General features: G+C 38.2%; 2 protein-coding genes across 3 annotated transcripts in view; both read right to left on the bottom strand.

Moving 5' to 3' along the window:
* Window positions 1-19,272, bottom strand: part of LOC129744601 (gamma-aminobutyric acid receptor alpha-like) — a 214,538-nt gene that overhangs the window by 169,422 nt on the left and 25,844 nt on the right. The window lies entirely within an intron of this gene.
* Window positions 10,493-11,335, bottom strand: LOC129743249 (uncharacterized). The gene has a single exon (XM_055735226.1). It carries the CDS (start codon window positions 11,333-11,335, stop codon window positions 10,493-10,495), a length of 843 nt encoding a protein of 280 aa, XP_055591201.1.

Here is a 19,272-nt window from a genome sequence, read left to right as displayed (position 1 = left end):
AAATAAGACAACATTATGACATAAATCTTATTATTAAAACAAAATTATCAGAAAAAATTGACAAAAAATGAAATATGTGGTTAAAAAATGACAACAATCTGGAAGATACCACATTTGTAATATTTAAACACTTTGTCATATTTTTACATAGTTTGACGACATAGTCGGATTTTTGTTCTTTTGATATCAAATTTACAAATATATAAATTTGTCGGATTTTTATCACAATTTCATGTCATGATTTTGTCAATTTATTGTCATATTTTTACCACGCTTGTCATAATTTTGTTATATTTGTCATATTTTTGCCAATTGTTTGCGACATTTGCCATATTTCTGCCATGATTTTGTAATTTTATCATATTTTTATTAAAATATTGTCATATTTTTGTCACAATTGTCAAATTTTCGACAAAGATGTGTTAGTAATTATTTTTTCATTGTATTGTAAATTCCAGTCATATTTGTCAGATTTTTTTTGTCATAATATTTTCATACTTTCATCACATTTGTCACGTTTTGTCATTTTATTGCCAACTTTTTGTCATATTTGTTTCATAATTTTGTCATACATAGTTTTGTCCCCCACATTCGTCCCACACGCTCCCCCGCCAGCGTTCGTCTCGCGAACCCGAACACTCATTTCTAAACCTTCCCACCTCTTTACACCATTTGTAAAAGACGTATTTTTTAACACAATCCTTCAAAAATAGCGATCTCAGCAGTAATTATGAAACTTCCGCATGTCTAGCGAGTCGAACAATCTTTGTCACCATTCAACTAAATTTAATGATAATAGAATTGAGCTTTTTTCACTTTCAGTATTGTTCGCTTGAAATCGAAAATGAAGATAGGATAACCTCATGAACCTGTAAAGAGCCTGAAAGTATACTGAGCACCGATGTTGCCGTTAAGTGAATGAGCGTTCAGAGCAGGCGCGGTCCTATGGGGGGGTGATCGGGGTGATTACCCCCCCCCCCCCAAGCGGCAAAAAACCGTTATAAAATACCCGCAAAAGCTCGAATTTCTACAAAAAGTTGGAACATTTCTTAGTAGATGTGCTTAAAATTTTCAAAATTTTCCACTCCGTGGGGGTTTTTATTCAACAAAAAAGTTAATTTATCGCTTAAAAAGCTGAATATTGGAAAAAAAAATCGGTCCACTAATCTCAAGCAGCTTTAACTTGTGATTTCATGGGCTTACCAAATAACTTTTGTTGATATGTAACTCAACAAGAGTGTGTTGTTGAGTGTTGATTTTGAATCGCTTTTAATGAAATGTAGGTTCAACTTTTTTTTTAATTGTCACTAATTTCCATCATATAACTATCATCAGCAAATCGTAATAAATTTTATATTTGTTTCAAATAATGAGCTTCGAAATTCTTGATTTTGTTTTGAATTTGAATGAAGGGACAAAATGCTGTCATTATACATCTATTGCCCTCAATATGCAGATATTTTTATATGCTCAGATTTAGAAGGAAGCAATAAAAAAAAATCATTAAACTATAAACGTACGGATTCATGTGATATTCAATTTTCTTTATTTTTATAAATTTCTACCGTGTTTAATGGATTAACAGATCTTGGTCGTTCTATTTAAGAAGTAAAAAAAGCTTTGGCCTTCAAGTGTTAAATCGCCTTTATTGTAAGAAATTTAAATTTTAGTCAAATTATCCATCGGAGTGATCAGTTTTCCAGAAGGCGTTTAAGAAACGTATGACTTCAAATGACCGTCTAACTTTCTAATCTTTTTTTTTGTCTTTTAGTCACCATTATTTCACTTAACAAATTCAATTGCAATAAATAACAAGTGTTGATGCCGCATTGAATTCATTTTTGATGAAGTTTTGAGCAGCAAAAAGCTTCCCATTAGGATTTTTTTGGTATTCAAAATATTTTTAATTTGAAGGAAAATTATCAATTCAGAATCAGGAAAAATCATTCTAATAAAACTTTACTTAAACATATTATGGAAAAAAATACAGAACTGCCAAACAGTAATCGAATATAAAATATTAATAGTAAGAGTTTTAATTTAATAATCTTCTCAAGAGATTTCAGCAACAATAAATCGAAAAAAGAGATTACTTGTTTTGACTTTTGCGTTCCCTATGAGTTTTAAGAGCCAAAATGGAACAAAAAAGTATTTATAAAAGCTGTTTCAAAATGAAGGAATTAGTTTTGACGATAGAGATTCAAATTCATCTCCAGAACCCAAAATCTGGATTCAAAACTATAACACAAGGAAAAAAAACTCACATTTTCCGAGTTGCAAAGAATTTGAAAACTGATTTCGATTTATTTAGGAGCACTAAATGCAAATTTGTAAGTTTTTTTTTTTATCAGCTCTTGTTTCCGATATAAATTTTGAAAATACAAGGTTATTGAAAAAATTTGTGCACTTTTTAGCAAAAGTGTAAAATATCAAAAAGATTTAGAAAAACATGTTTTAACTTAATGTTCAATTTTCATGAAGACTGTGAGTAATTTACGATGAGAAAAAATAGAAATAAGTATCTTTCCCCATTTTGTAAAATACGAAGATTATCTAGACGAAATCTGCATTGTTTTTTTCGGAAATTTGTTACTTTTTGGCATTCTTCCTTCTTATCTGTATCGTTGAATAAATAAAGGATAATGAAAAGTTTTTACATATTTTTTGTTGTTTAGGTGGCTTAGTTACTTCATCCATTATCATTGATCGATTTCACTTTAAACTGCTAAGTTTAAAATAACTAAATACCAGAAAATAAGAAGGGAGAGAAAAAATGTGACAGTTTGAGACTCAAAAATCTTCCAAAATCAGTTTGCCTCGGTCTTTATTTTACTCTTGTGAATTAAAACTATCCCCTTATCAATCCACTATTTTTTTGGCAACAAAGCTATCTATATCATGCTAAACAGTCAGAAGTTCTTTTATTGATTTTAAACTCACACTCCTGGATTTCAAGATCTACAGCAATTATGTCATCGATACTGCTTTCAGCTCATCTACACAATAATATTTAAATTTTAAGTTAAAATTTAGCTTAAGGTTTGATATTCTGAATGTGAAAGCTTGGCTATTTCAATTGCAAATGATTGAGACTCTTCACAAAAGAAAAGTATTAACATTCAGAGTTAACCCTTCATTTCATTTTTTTTTATGATTGAAAATTATTTAAAAAATTAGGAATTATGTGAAGGTATCTACATGAACAATAAAAAAGATTAATCACTTTTTGTATGATTCATTTGTTGTAGTACAGTTTAAATTGAAAATTTTGAATGATAACATTAAAATCAAGAGCAAATCAAATTAAAATAAGATTACAGAAGCTTCATGTTCAAAAACTGATTTTGATATTTGATTTTTTCCACCTTAATTTATATTTGAAGTGTTGATTTTATATATTGTGTTTCCAAATTTGAAAATAATCATACTAAATTTCCAAATAACCTAATGAAGAATTTGATGCCCGTTAGTTATGTTTGTTAATAAGTTTATCAGCCTTATCGGTGAAAAGTAAAATACTTCGACAAATTGTAAAATATCAGAGCGCTAATATTTAAAAGCTCAGGAAAAAATGGAGATGGCTTGAAATTTTTTTTTCTACATTTTCATCTCTCAAAAACGTTTGTATTATCTTCATTGAAAAAATCACATTCATAACGAGAAAGAGCTCTTAAAGTGACAATTTGAAAATACCAAATATACCTACAAATAAAAAAAATTATCAACATTTTTTCGCAGTGAATATTATAGATTCGCTTTATTATTCATCTCTTGTTTCATACTTTAATAAATACATGGTGTTCAGTGAAATTCATGGGGGAAGGAAGAGCAGTGTGCAGCTTATTTTGTAGACTCATTTGCAACAGACCATCCCCCCGAAACCCCTCCCCCTCTTTTCGCTCACTCAAATGATTGTTTTTTCACCAGATATTAACGTTCCTTTATATTGACTGATTTTTGAAAATTGGAAAATCACCCCCCCCAAGAGCCAGCTCTAGGACCGCCCCTGGTTCAGAGTGCTTTCGGGATTGAGCTTTTTGTTCATTCTCGTATGAATCTAGTTGGCCTTGAACTGACCGACACACTGCAATAAAGTCAGCTGATAATTTCTCACTGACACTGAAAATTTGCAGCACTGCCTTCAACAATGGAGCAACTGAACGACCTTGACCTGGCTGACGATATTGTTTTGCTCGCCCAAACACAACCAGATATGCAGAGCAAACTCGACGGCCTCACCGAAAGTTCCAAGGCAGCAGGTCTCAAAGTCAATGTCGGAAAGACCAAGTCGATGGAGATCAACACAGGAAATCCCTCCAGTATCATGGTAGCTGGGCAGCAAGTTGAGAAAGTGGAGTGCTTCCAGTATCTTGGTAGCCAGATAACGCCTGATGGTGGTACCAGAAAAGACATCGAAACCCGGATCAGAAAGGCCCGATTTGCGTTTGCGAGTCTCCGAAACATCTGGCGGTCACGCCAGATCTCTCTACGAACGAAAATCCGAATCTTCAACTCAAACGTCAAATCCGTATTGCTGTACGGGTGCGAAACTTGGTGCACATATGCGGTAACGACGCGAAAACTGCAAGTATTTGTAAACCGCTGCCTGCGGAATATCATCCGCGCTTGGTGGCCTGGCAACTGGATCTCGAATGAGGAACGACATCGCCGGTGTCATCAAAGGGCGCTAGAAATCGAGATTCGGGAACGTAAGTGGAGATGGATTGGACACACGCTGCGAAAAGATGAAAACGAGATTTGCAGAGAGGCGCTAGATTGGAATCCAAAAGGTCATCGAAGAAAAGGCAGGCCCAGAAACTCGTGGCGGCGAAGCCTAGCCGCTGAAATCCGAACTTTCGACGAGAATCTGGACTGGGACCAGATGAAGACGCTGGCTCCGGATCGTCAACAGTGGAGGTCTTTTACCACGGCCCTATGCACCGGAAGATCGGCGCGGGATCATTAAGTGAGTAAGTAAGTCCCCCCCCCCCCCCCCCTCGCGATGTTCCAACTCCGAGTGACAAAAGAAGGATTTGAAATTTGTTCCGGCTTATTTTTTGTATTTTAGGATTTGTTGGTTACTTTCATAACGAGAACATCTGCTCCACTGAGAGTTATAAATCTAACAAAAATCTTGAAAACCTCATAAATAGTCGTTTTGTTCATTGTCTCAAGTCAGGAGACAGACCCGTCACGACGACCGGAAGTGCACTCCAGAGAACACTTCAATCTCGCCAAGGCCACTTCGAATCAATGGCAATCGATTGAAACGGAAAATGGCATTATTTGTAATAATTCAGCTGTAATTGATTTGCATGTGTCCTAGTTTGGCTGCTGTGCTCGTTTCGAATCCAGACTTGTTTGTGCCACCCAGTGTGTTCGATGAATGCCGGATCCATTGAGGTGAGAATTACTCTAGCCCAGTCTTCCCACGACGATTTTCTTCCAGTTATTACACCTGGTAACAAGAGAAAAAGTGCACTCCACCCCCCATTCTGCTGTGTTTTTCCCGGGCCTAGCGGAGACGTGTCGCTCATAGGAAGTACTTAGGTTTAATCTTCGACGGGTTCCGTTTTCCGCCATTTGAAAAAGACCACGTCTTTTTCGTTTACATCCTCCACCCAGTTAATAAGCGAGCAACGAGAGCCTTTCAGTTTGCAGGAAGCATTCCATTTAAATTCTTGCAATGCGATTTGCATTCAAGATTGCTTCTCGGTTAGTCGGTCTATTAGTAGGTGGTTTGAAGACGAAATCGACGAGAAGATGTTGACGCTTCGTCGATATCGTCGTTGTCAGATTGGACCAGACAGCATCAGCTGCAACTAGTTGTGTGAATTTTGTACGCTCCATCGAATCCGCTGCAGCAGTATTTGCCTCGAATCCAATATTCCACCAGACCGTCAAGAGGATTTGTGTCAATTAAAGTGATTGAGGGTGGAAATCGATTGATGGGCTGACTGTGTTGAGCTGTTCGCTTCGAGGTGCTAATCGATTACTGATTCGGGAAAACTAATTATTTATTAAACAGGCCGTAAAAACTATTTGAAATCAACCAAGAAAGGTTTCAAATTTCAATTTAATAAGATGTTCTTAAAATGTATTGCTACAATCATGATCACATTTATCAAAGTTCATAAAATTTAACATTCCCCCAATTCTACCACAAGCAAACCATCCATCTTTCAACAAAGAAGCAATAAACATGAATCAAAACAGTTGAAAAAGGAAGATCTCCTGAAATCGTTTCTGCAACAGGTCATAAATTGACTGCTGGATTTAATTTCACCCGCAAACGAAGCGATAATCGCGCACTTGAGATAAATGCAAATAATAAACCCTCACAATTTTTGGGGGTGTTGAAAACAGAGCGAAAATGATATGTGTTTCGTGGAATTCGTTTGTAAATCTCATAAATCGCACAGGAGGGTCATGCAAATGGATTATGTATTTTTTTACCAAGTAAAGCGTGCCGCTAAAGGAAATGCGTTGAGATACGATACTGGATATTGCTGCTCTACATATAGGGTTTATGAATGACAAATGGTAAATCACCAAAAAAATTAACGACTGTTGAAAAACAGTGCTTCTATGAGTGTATCGGAAGGAACACACACATATAGGATCTCAGTGAAACTTCATGTTTCTTTGAAGAGATCTAATTTACTTAACTCTTAGGCGTACATCTTTCAAGGGTATTATGGCTAGCATCTTACAAATGCTGAAACCACCAGACCACAGAAAGTGTACTATGTGTGCCGTGATCGGGATTCGATCTCATGGACTCTGGCTTAGAAGACTGGAATGCTATCCTCTAGGCCACGGCCGGCGGCATCAAGGAGCCATCGAAAAAGCTTCGAAATGTTCTACGTTGAACATTTTGAACTCTACACTACTGAAAGTTTTCTGAAGGGTTGAATTTAACGTTCTGAGTTCGTCTTGGTATATCTTCGTACCTGAAAACTATCACATTTTCAAAGGTGAGGGAAAATATTAGAGAATCATGAGATACCAAAGAAAAAAAGAACGTAAACCGTAAATATCATGAATTTTTCCTCCATGAAGGTTGATGAATTATTTTTAATTTGAAGTTAAATTCTTGGACTCAGATTTTTATTCTAGTATCTTCATTATGGATTCAGGAGACGACCATACAAACGCACTGTGAGGTTTGAGGCGGCAAATAGTCAAAAACTGAACTTTATGGGATCACGCTTTTATTTTAATCAGTAAATAACTGAATATTTGATTAAGATATCCCCAGTTTTTCATCTTATTATCTTGGATACTGAAGGCACCACAGAAAAAAAAATTGACGAAGAAAATTTTTTTTATGTACTTATATTTCTATGGAAAACTTGTTTACTTAAATTTAAAGTACACCATGTGAAAGCTTATATCAAAAGCTATCATTTTTAAGATGAAGATCAATGCACAGTGATCCAGATCAAACATTTAGCGAGACAAAATTAATAACACAAAATGGGTGCTTTTTAGACAAATAATTTGTTCTACAAAGTTACTTCATATAGCAAGTGTTTTCTTTTTAAAAGGTGAATTATTAGGACGTGTCAATACCGTGGAAATTTGAGATACTAATTTCTTTCGGTGAATAGATAGAGTACAGAAATATTCTAGAAAGCTATAGATTGTATCTTTTGAAGAAACTTTGCTGAACATACCAAAGTCGTGCAATGGAACGGTATCGCTCTATAATTTTTTCAAGATTAAAAAAGTAGGGCGTGTCTAAAAAAACGGTTTTTCGCTTATAACTTTTTTTAAAGAAGCTCTACAAGTTTGATGTGTTTATTCATTTATTTATTTATTTATTTGTTTATTGCAAATCAACGGAACACATAATGGTCCAAATGATGACTTAAAATTATTATAAAAAAGGACTATTACAGGGTTCTCAATACACTTAAAACTTTACTACGGAAAACATCTCTCGAAACGTCGAAGTCGAAGTGCTCAGAAAACGGTTGAATGTTTTCATTACACCGATGATAGCGCTATTAGCTCCATAATTGTTCGAACGAATGGGAACATACAATCGAAGATCTTGATTTCTAAGTCCACGGGGTCGCACACTTAGAGGAATGGCTTCTAGGAGCGTGGGACAGTCAATTCGCGATGTCAAGAGATCGGCGACGAAGGAAGCTCGTGTAGCATTTCGGCGGGCTTGAAGAGTGTCAATGTCTATGAGACGGCATCGATGTTCATAGCTTGGCAAGTGAAACGGGTTTTGCCAAGGCAGGTGTCTAAGGGCGAATCGCAGGAAGCGCCGCTGTATAGCCTCGATCCGTTCGGCCCCATTCTGGCAGTAGGGACACCAAACAGCTGATGCATATTCAAGGATAGAGCGAACAATACTGCAATACAAACTTTTCAGGCAATACACATTAGACTAGTTCACTTTTCGGCTTTTTTTGCTGATCACAACGCCACTTACAGGGTTTGATCCTCATTCATTTTCAAGTACTCTGGCCAAATTTGAGCTCATTTGAGTAAGTTTCCAGCGTGCGCTAGGAGTTTTATTGAAAAAAGTCCATTTTTCTGGAAAATTTCCGTAGATGTGTTCTAGCAAGCTGTTGTTAATATAAAATCATAATTTTATAGTGCTCGGTGATTGGTATGACAAGCGTTGGTATGGACCTGTTTTAGATAATTGACTAAATCAAACCGAAAAAATTTAAAAATTCATAAACTACCAACTTTTACAGAAAATTTACTTACAAGTTAAGAGCTTAAAATCAGTAGTAAATAGAAAAAAAAATATTTTCGATATAAACTTTTCATAAAAAGATAGCCTTATTTATAACCTTTAATTTGATGTATAACACTTAATGATCGCAAGAGTGCTAGCAAAGTTATTCAAATATCTATGCAACAAATTTGATTTGATAAAACATTTTTCATTCAAGTTTGCTCCACACCAACTTGTGCGCAAGAAAGGATATTTTATTCAATCAAGTACCCCATGACGGGGCCAGGAGTTAAAAAAAAGCGCGCGCTTTGATCAAGTTGTAAGCAAGTCCTCTTGATGCCACGTTTTGCAGGTTGCATGATGCTAAAACTTGAATGGAGACAACATTATGATTCAAAGAATGTGATGTGGATGTTTGAATATCTTTGCTTGTACTGTTGCGATAATTAAGTGTTATATATCAAATTAAAGGTTATAAATAAGGCTATCTTTTTATGAAAAGTTTATATCGAAAATATTTTTTTTCTGTTTACTACTGATTTTAAGCTCTTAACTTGTAAGTAAATTTTCTGTAAAAGTTGGTAGTTTATGAATTTTTAATTTTTTCGGTTCGATTTAGTCAATTTTCTAAAACAGGTCTATACGAATGCTTGTCATACCAATCACCGAGCACTATAAAATTATGATTTTATATTAACAACAGCTTGCTAGAACACATCTAAGAAAATTTTCCAGAAAAATGGACTTTTTTCAATAAAACTAGCGCACGCTGGAAACTTACTTAAATGAGCTCAAATTCGGCCAGAGTTCTTGAAAATGAATGAGGATCAAACCCTGTAAGTGGCGTTGTGATCAGCGAAAAAAGCCGAAAAGTGAACTAGTCTAATACACATCCTTGAAGTCCTTGGACACTCGAAATAAGAATCCAAGACTTCTCGAGGCTTTGTCGACAACGTAGTTTGTGTGTGTCCTGTATTCCAGCTTCCGGTCTAGAATTACACCCAGATCATATGTGTTTTACGCGTGCGATTGGCTCATCTCCGAGGAAGTACTCAGCAGGAAAAGGCTGCCGCTTTCTTGAAAAGCTGATGACTGCACATTTACTGCGATTCAAAGGCAGGCAGTTTATATCACACCAGTGTGCGAAGAGGTTAAATTGATTTTGTAGGAAATCAATATCGTTCTGGCCGTTGATGTTGTAAAATAGTTTTAGGTCATCAGCATAACATAGCTTTGGGCCGTCGAGGAGTGAGAGCGCATCGTTGAAGTAGATTAAGAAGATAATCGGCCCTAAATGGCTTCCCTGAGGCACACCAGAAGAAGCAGAGAATTGTCTGGAGAAAGAGTCCTCCGTGTGAACTGTTAATTTACGTCCTGATAGGTAGCTCCGGAACCAGTCAAGAAGAGTTCCACAGAAACCCAGGCGTTCGAGCTTTCCAATGGCAATATCGTGGTTGACTTTGTCGAATGCCGCAGACAAATCGGTGTAAATAGCGTCGGTTTGAGACTTCGCAGCAAAACTTTCATGCACGTAAGAAGTAAACGTCAGAAGGTTAGTTGTCGTGGAGCGCTTGGGAAAGAATCCGTGTTGATCGTCGGAAAAAATATTCTTACAGGACAAGAAAATCGACCACCAATTCGAATAGTTTGGCTACTGCGCATAATGCCGAGATTCCCCGGTAGTTGTTGACATCTCTCCTGTTACCTTTTTTATACACCGGAAACATGTAAGCCTCCTTCCATAGTGAGGGGAAGATGACTCTGTCAAGCGAAGCTCGGAAAATAAGCCTATTTAACAGAAGTCAGCAAAACAGGCATGAAACGTTTGATAAAAGTAGCAGGTATTCCGTCCGGACCCGTAGAGAAAGAATTTTTGAGCTTAGCTGCTGCTTTTGAGATGACTGCATCCTCAACCACAATGTTGTTTATAGAGAAGCCCAGTGGCGCAATATTCCTGACTGCACTATCCAGATGTTCAGGGGATGTCGATGCTGTATTATAGATAGACGAGAATTTTTCGTCAAAGAGATCACAGATTCCACGATCAGAGTTCGCCTTATTGTCATCCAGAAACATTTGGTTTGGCAGACCAGGTTCGTTCCGCTGACTTTTAACACGTTTCCAGAACGATTTAGGTCTGGACTTGAGATCACGCTGAACTCGAGCTAGATAGTTTTGGTGACAACGTTTGCTGACTTTTTTGTAAACAGAATTTAGTCTACGATAAATGTCCTTAGTATAGGAGGATCTTGATTTGTTAAAACTTCTAAGGGCACATCTCTTCGCCTTCTTTAGTCGTCGTAGTTCAGTCGTGAACCAAGGAGTCCGTATATTCTTTTCAGTAGTATGTTTTGGCACGTGACGATCGATAACGTAACTCAAGATGTGCGAGAAGGTTTCGGCCGCAGCGTTGGGATTAGATAAGTCGAGCTCAGATTCCCAATCGATGGAAACCAGGGTACGAGAAATCTCGTCAAAGTCGGCGTTCTTGAAGTCAAGATAGAAGGGTGCTAATTTTGCGACAGGAGCAAGTCTAGTGACATTCGAGTGAAACCAATAAAGCAGGATGATGGTGTACCGATTTAACGTACGGAGCGGGAGCCGAAACAACGGACGGTACACGAGTCCCATCGCTGGCAAAGCAGAGATCCAACATACGACCGTTTTCGTTTGTCACGCTGTTAATCTGCCGCAAAGTCGCTGTACTCAAGGAGTCTAGTATAACGTTCGATAGGGTTGAAAAAGTTGAGCGTACTGGATCCGGATAGAGAAAGTTACTATGGTTGGAGCACCACTTCAAACCGGGCAAATTGAAGTCACCAATCACTAGAATGTCATCTTCGGGTGCACAGAGAGAGCTAACTTTAGATAAGTAGCGCGAAAAAGACTCAGCTAGGGCAATCTCTCGTGCGGTCAGGAGGCAGATACAGTACGCAGGCATAAAGTTTACGGTCACCAAGATCAATACGGATCAATACAAGTTTCAGATCACTCCAGGAACTGTCTTCGATGAGCAACGCTGGGAAATCTGATTTAACGGCAATCAGCACTCCGCCACCGATGGTCTTTTTGCTATTACGTGGACTGCGATCGCAACGAAACACTAAATAATCAGGCCCAAATATCTGGCTCGAAAGAGTACGGTCGTTCAGCCATGTTTCCGTGAAGGCGACAATGTCATAACAGCAACATGAGCTTGCGAGCAGATAGTCCGCTAGACACGAGTTCATACCTCCGACGTTCTGGTAGTACAAGGTTATTGAGTCAAAAGTTTCCGAAGCGGAGCTAGATCCCTGAACACTGGAAAAGAGAGTACCATCAGGCGTAGGAAACCGGTCGGGAGTGCCATACTTGCCTGAGTCCACAGGCTGGAGAACCCCTGCACCACAGACGAACTCAGGGCCGGGACGACTGGAGACGCTGGCAGGAAACAGCGCGACTGAGTCGAAGGGCAAAGGGGTCTCCGTTAGACCTGATACGTTGCGTCCCGGTGCTGAAGGCCTTGTACAAGCTGCAACATTTTCGAGGTTCGGAAAAGAGCGTGCCGAAGAACTAGTGGGCGTAGCACGGTGATAGGCTCGCAGTGCACTGGAAAGGGAAAGTCCATCACGAGGAGCCGGGCCAACATAAAATAAATACTTGCCTGTTGTTGCAGGCAGGAGAACCCCGTCGCCAAAATCGAACTCAGGGCCGGGGCGACTGATGACGCAGGCGGGAATCAGCGCGACTGAGTCGATGGGTTCAGGGGTCTCCGAAGTGCCTTGGTCGTTGCATCCCGGTGAAGAAGCCCATGAGGAAGCTGTAGTACGATCGTACTCGAAGGCAGGCAGCAGGTGATTCAGGTCAGAGCATGCCATGTCTGAGCAGCTGGAAACTAATATTTCGTCACGCAATGGGAAGGTTCTAAAACAACGTTTGTACTTGCCTGAGAATGCAGGCTGGAGAACCTCATCACAACAGTCGAACTCAGGGCCGGGACGACTGATGACGCTGGCCGGAATCAGCGCGACTGAGTCGAAGTGCTCCGAGGTCTCCAAAATGCCCAATTCGTTGCGTCCCGGTGAAGAACCATTGTCGGTGCGAAGAAGAGCAGATGTAGGATCGTCGTCGTCGTGTCGACGCGGGGTAGGGTGAACTGAGGATCCATCGCTAATAGAAGCTGGGGTAAGAACCCTGGAGTACCGGTCCCCACAGGGTTTTGTCAGGTTTTCATATAAAATTGCTAGAATTTGTCCAGCCCGGATTTTTGCTAAGTTTATGCAGATCCACACAATTTCCAAGCAGTCAAAGGATTGATCGTTGATAAGCACGGCTGAGAGCGTAGATTTAATGGCTAGTAAAACACCGCCTCCAGTTAACTTCCGGCTGTTACGCGGGCCCCTATCGCAACGGAACACATCTTATTCAGAACCAAAAATCTGGCTAGAAATAGTTCTGTCGTTCAACCAAGATTCAGTGAACGCGATGATATCGTAACAGCAACTCGAAGTGGCCAGAAAATATTCGTTAACACAAGAATTGATGCCACCGACGTTTTGATAATATATATTTATATCATCAAGCGCTCCAAAATTCGTTCTGCACTGTCGATCACTGTAACGGAGGAATCCATCACGAAGAGAAGAACATTCGAAAGCTGAGTACTTGCCTGGAATTGCAGGCTGGAGAGCCCCTTCACCACATTCGAACTCAGGGCCGGGACGACTGATGTCGATGACTGGAATCAGCGCGACTGAGTCGAGGGGATCAGGGGACTCCAAAAGGCCTGATACGTTGCGTCCCTGTGCAGGAAACCCAGAAGAAACGTTGTCGCCAATCCACGGTGCTTTGTTGTTGAAATTCAATCGATGAATGAGAGGAAAGAAGCTGCAAATTGAATGGCAGTCACTTCGTCTTCTTCGAACACAGGGCCGGGACGACTGTTGACGTCTAAACACTTTCTCAACCCAACAAAACGCATCTTTTTCTCCAAGACTGTGCATGGCTATCATATTGTCGTTTGAAGCTAGGAGCATTATTGTGTACAAATTTATCAATTTTTAGACTGCTATATCTCGAATTGGGGCAAGCAAAAAAAAAAACTTGGTTTTAATACAAATATTAGATACAGAAAAAACTGGAGATGCGTTTTTTGTTTAATACAAGATTTTTCATTTTCTACATTTTTAGTTTTTATTTTTTTTCGATTAGGGGTCATTTTTGAATTTTTCAAACTCTGGGGTCTAGAAAGCTTTGTATTAGTCCAAAACTCATCCATGATTTTTGTAGAATTTTAAGTAACGATGACATGAGAAAATTTAAACTTTTAGGTTTGTATGGGAAAAATGAATATTTTGTAATGAAAAATCTACATCATTTTTGTTTTCTCTGTGGAACCGAGCCAGCTAAAGGTTTTTATGTCAATTAAAAAATTTCCTTACGGTAATTTTCTGCTGAACAACATCGTTAGGGATCGTAACTTCGTATCTAATTAGGCAAAAAAGTTATAAGCTGTTTAACAGGGGTACGTCTTTTCGCATTGATAAACAATAAATTCAATTGACATCACTGCTGGAGCCTCGCGAAGTATTGCATGAAAAGTAGTCACGAGGCATTGAGTAGTGATGTAAATTGAATTTATTATTTATCAATGCCAAAAGACTCACTCAACACCTAATAACTTTTTTGTATAAAATACGAAGTTACAGTCTTCAACAATGTTGTTGTATGTATGTATGTAGATAATCCACCATGGGTGCACGGATTCACCGCAGTTTCGCCAACGTATGCGCTAAATTGCATTCTTTAGATTATAAGTTCGGCCAATCTTCAATGCAAATTAGCACATACCCGACACCATGGCTTCGTGTGAACTGTCATGTAATGAATGAATTTCGTATATGTGTTTGTCTTATTTGTAGAACGAGCAAACAGTTTCGCAACCGTATAAAATTCATAACATTCTCAGTGCTATGAATCTTCGACAGGTATTCCGCATACGTGTAGATACCTGCCCAGCTGGCAACTGATTGAACGTTCTTATATCATATAATCAATAAATGAAATAGTTATACAACAGAATAATCTCACCTTTAAACCCAACTTACCTCAAGACACACTAAGCTTACCTTTAGCTGTAACCGACCTTAATCAGTATCATAGCCATATTTATTTCCATCTAAAATAAACAATTTTTGAAGTATTAAAAAATTGTGAAGCAAAATATTTGAAACAAAATATCGAAAATGATAGATTCATTTTAAGTTCAAAAAACTAAGAACAGTAAACCTGGAGGGAGAAAGGAGTTGTGTTAGTTAAAGAAAGGTAAAGATGAGGATCCATTTGGGTAAATGGTGCGATCATGTTTCTCCCACACCTCCTAGGCTCCTAGACATTTCCTAAGAAAACTCCTATTTCTATAAGGCATTCGATAAAATTCAATAAATATTGAATGAAAATTATTTTCTTCCACATTTCATCCTAGAAAAACAAGCTCGCTTTTTCCCTAACTGTGATCCCTGTTCAAGCAAACAATTTGCAGAAGTGCTTTATTAGTTAAACAATAAACATAACTTGAATTGGAAATATATTATACGCAGACACAAATTTTTCAAACTTTATTTCGTGCGTGTTGCCTTGGGAATTGTTTTTTTCTTTGTTCTCCTTTGCCTTGTAGAACAGTTGATTATAAATGTAAAGTAAATATTTGCATAAAAATAACAATTAATAAAACATTTATGAAATTTCCTTTGCATGATTAACAACCACAATCCTTTTTGTATTTGTCTCATGAAAATAATGAATGAATAAAATTTCAATTGAAATAATTATCACATTTGCATCGACATATGTTGAATCAGTAGTATGCGAGATTTAAATACTACATAATAGGAATATGAACTCTTTTTTTTTTTCAAACTAAAATTAATAAAATCTCATTATAAAATCAGATAATAGTGGTTGTTTAAAAATGGTTCCGTTTTCCATAAATATCGACTCTTAAAAAAATTATTACGATTTTCACTATGAACCACTTTGATGCATCAGAGTGGCTTTATCCTGGATCACAACCTTCTATTGAAGTTTACTAGCGCCATCTTATTTATTTTTCTGTCATCATTACCTGCTGAGCTTCTCAACTTGTAGCGCAGCTTGTGTACAAGTTCAAAAACACCCGGTTCCTAAAATGAAATATTTCACAGCTGGTTTCAAACATCTAAACCGGATGAAAATTAATTTTTTTTCGGACATTTCTCAAGCTATCTTCATTAATCATAAAGAAAGCTATGAAATCAATGGCTTAATGGTTTAGCAAACAAAGTTAACTTATCTTGACTTTGGTTGGATCTGCATTCTCCGCCGAACCCTCGTGCGATGACTCATGATGTTCCATATCATTTTCCTGGGCTGGCTGGGGGGCGTAGCATGAGCCCTCTCCCACACAGCAACGTCGGAAAAATGCACATTATTGAAAATCAATTTTTCACTACTTTTTCACAAAGAATAATAAACATCCACTAAAAGCCGCGCCGCGCAAATCATCTGATTCTTTTTCAAACAATATTTAAAAAAAAACACCTCCACATTTATGAAAACTTAAAAAAAAAATCGCGAACCGAAACACGAGCAACTTTCGCCGGCCAGCGTTGCCAGCCTTTTTCTTACAGTCTTCAACAATGTTGTTCAGCAGAAAATTTCCGTTAGAAATTTAATGAATTGGCTCATAAATCATAAGCCGGTGCGGTTCGACAGAAGAAACAAAAATGATGTTGATTTTTCAGTACAAAATATTCAATTTTCCCATACAAACCTAGAAGTTCAAATTTACGTTACTTAAAAATTCTGCAAAAATCATGGACGAGTTTTGGACCAAAACGAAGCATTTTAAACCCCAGGGTTTGAGAAATTCAAAACTGACCCAAAATCGACTCAGTCTAGTATCAGAGTGAATCTCTGAACTGAGATTCGTAACAATCGTAAAATCACGACAGTTATGGGCATTTCAAATATGGTTTAATTTTTTAACATAAAAAATCTAACCTCAGATATTTTGGAAAAAACACCGTTTCTTGCCGTTGGTAACTCTAAATTATAACCCACTTGCAACTTCATTTTATTCAGTAAGAACAACAAATCCGGAGTTAAAACTCATAAATAACGAATCTTTCTTCCACACCTTTTCACCAATAGCGAGTCGTCCCCTTTCACGAAAAATCACGGGTGACAGCTATTAAAAGCTCGGTTACCCCACGTCATCACGAACGTCGGAAGCCCTTCGTGAGCAAAATTCACAATTTAGCTGACGAGGGGGCCGACAAGAATTACAACATCCAACTACCGACGTTCGTTCGTCAATAAAATTAACAAAGGCATAAAATCGATTGTTTCACTGATCTCCCTGCTCCCCGTCATTGAAGCCACTTCGGTTCAGAATTCGTCCCAGGGAAGCTTTCGTCGGAACAACCTGCAGACCGGAACAACTCGGGGGGATAACAAAACCCAAACTTGAAAAAATAAACGAGAAGCTAGATACGAACCGTTTTTGTATGTGTCAATGAGCACAAACGTCCCCCTAAATCAAATTGCTATTAAAATTTCGATCCGATAACGCACACTTTTTGCGACGCAAAAGGGGACAACTTTTTAAGGGAAGTTTCATTTTTTTAACTTGCAGCCGCCGTACTTTTACGCCTATCAACCCCTACGTTTAACGAGCGTTTGATGATTGCTTGTAAATTGAAAGTGTTGCTTAACAGTTCGCTTTGTTGAGTTACTTTAAATCTGTCAGTAGGTCGATATTTTGTGAATTTCTACCTTTTTATCAATTTAAAATGTTCGATGGCATAATTTAGTGTTATATCGAACTAATATTTAGTATTAATTCTTGATCGCTTCGTTAGAAATATTGCCATGTTACTTAATTATAAAGGAACAAATGCAATTTTCAGCTTGACTAGATAAAGTGAGCAAGCATAAAGTCTTAGACACTACACTTCAGATTTATTCTATTTTTTTCATCTCGTCTCTTGGCTACCGTAATCCCAAAATAAGAAGGGAAAATCCACCGGACGAAGGAAATCATTGCCGGTTGCCCAGGAAGCCCCCGAAAGCGAAATAAAGATCTCTCAACCGGACTCGATGAATGGGTCATCAACAAGCCATCACAGATTAGCGATAGGAAATCTTGGCTAATGCGGAATTTATCACGTCACAACTCGAGCGGGAAACTTTTGCATACTTAATATTGCCCGAAGTGGTTTGTGCCAGCCAGTCAAGGACCTCATCTTGTGGGACGCTCGTGTCCTACGGTACGTGTATCCATATTGACCTTCTCTCCACCCGCGCTCCCCCTTTTTTCATCCTAGCATCCTGCCAAGCAAGGACTTTGCAATATGGACGTTAAGGACTTGTTGGCGGTCGTCGGTCGTCCGTCGGTTTGTTGGCTGCCATATTATAGAGAAGGCGATAAATCAAACCAAGAATGAAGAGGCAAATGCTGCGGAGAAAGAGCCAAGCAGATTCTTTTCTCTCCACCATCGAAGGTTATTATCAGCTTCGATCGCCTTGGGCGATTTGTCCATCCCAACCTCTCATCCGTCCGTGACACATTCTTGAAGGATTTTCCTTCGTTGTCGTCGTCCGCCTTTTTCGTGCTGGTGGCTGGATGTTATTCAAATGTAGGACAGAACACCCGGAATGAATGGGGTAACTGCTGGTTTGTGTGGATCCCATTTGAGCTGTACAGGGGTATGGGAACGTATAAATATCTCTAAAGTAACCATTCTGGAGGTTCGTTGTGACGAGTGAGCGGCTTAGTGTGGAAATGTAGAATACTTCCTTTTTTTTGTCAAGAAAGATGTGGCAAAAATGCGGTTGAAAGTACAGGTTTTTTTTTTTATGTTTATCGTCTAGGTTTATTCACATTGTAAGTAAAATTTATAACTATTTACATTTCTGTCTGTTTTAGCTGTTTCAGTAAGATAATATATAAGCGAAGCAAAGTGTTTTATGAGTAAATGTTTAGTGTTTCTTTGGAAGTTACAAAAATCGGGAAATATCCAATCCATTTTCTGTAGATTTTGTGTTCTCCTATCGATGGTCGAAAATAGATTCCTTTGGTACTGCCATATTAATTTCGTGTCTCCGCATTCAAAAAGAACATGCTCCAAATCATCCGTGGTCCCAGGACAGAAATCGCAGTGTGGATCAGCTCTCATACCTCTCCTAAATAGCAGATCATTGTTTGCTAGTTTGTTGTGTACGATTATAAACCATGTGGATCTTCGTTGAGACGAAATTCGATTGAAATGAATGTTTTTAAAAATCCTTTTCCACTCTCGCTGTGGATTTTCTCGAACAATTTTGGGGTCCTTTAGTCGTTGAAGGTAAAATTGATATATGCTCGATGAACATGGCGATCGACGTAGATTAACTGGTAGAAATGCAGATTCCTGTACAACGGTCCTTATATGATAATATTTCCTTGGGATTGCAGTTATATTCGGTGGACTAACATTATTCTCTTCAAGAAACTCCACATGAATTGGAGATTCGAACCAGCTCTCAGCAACCTATTCACCAGCAAGGAC

The sequence above is a fragment of the Uranotaenia lowii genome, chromosome 2, assembly GCF_029784155.1.
Source record: "Uranotaenia lowii strain MFRU-FL chromosome 2, ASM2978415v1, whole genome shotgun sequence".
Classification (NCBI taxonomy): Eukaryota; Metazoa; Arthropoda; class Insecta; order Diptera; family Culicidae; genus Uranotaenia; species Uranotaenia lowii.
Note: the sequence above shows the minus strand (reverse complement) of the source record. Positions and strands in the feature narration are given on the sequence as shown.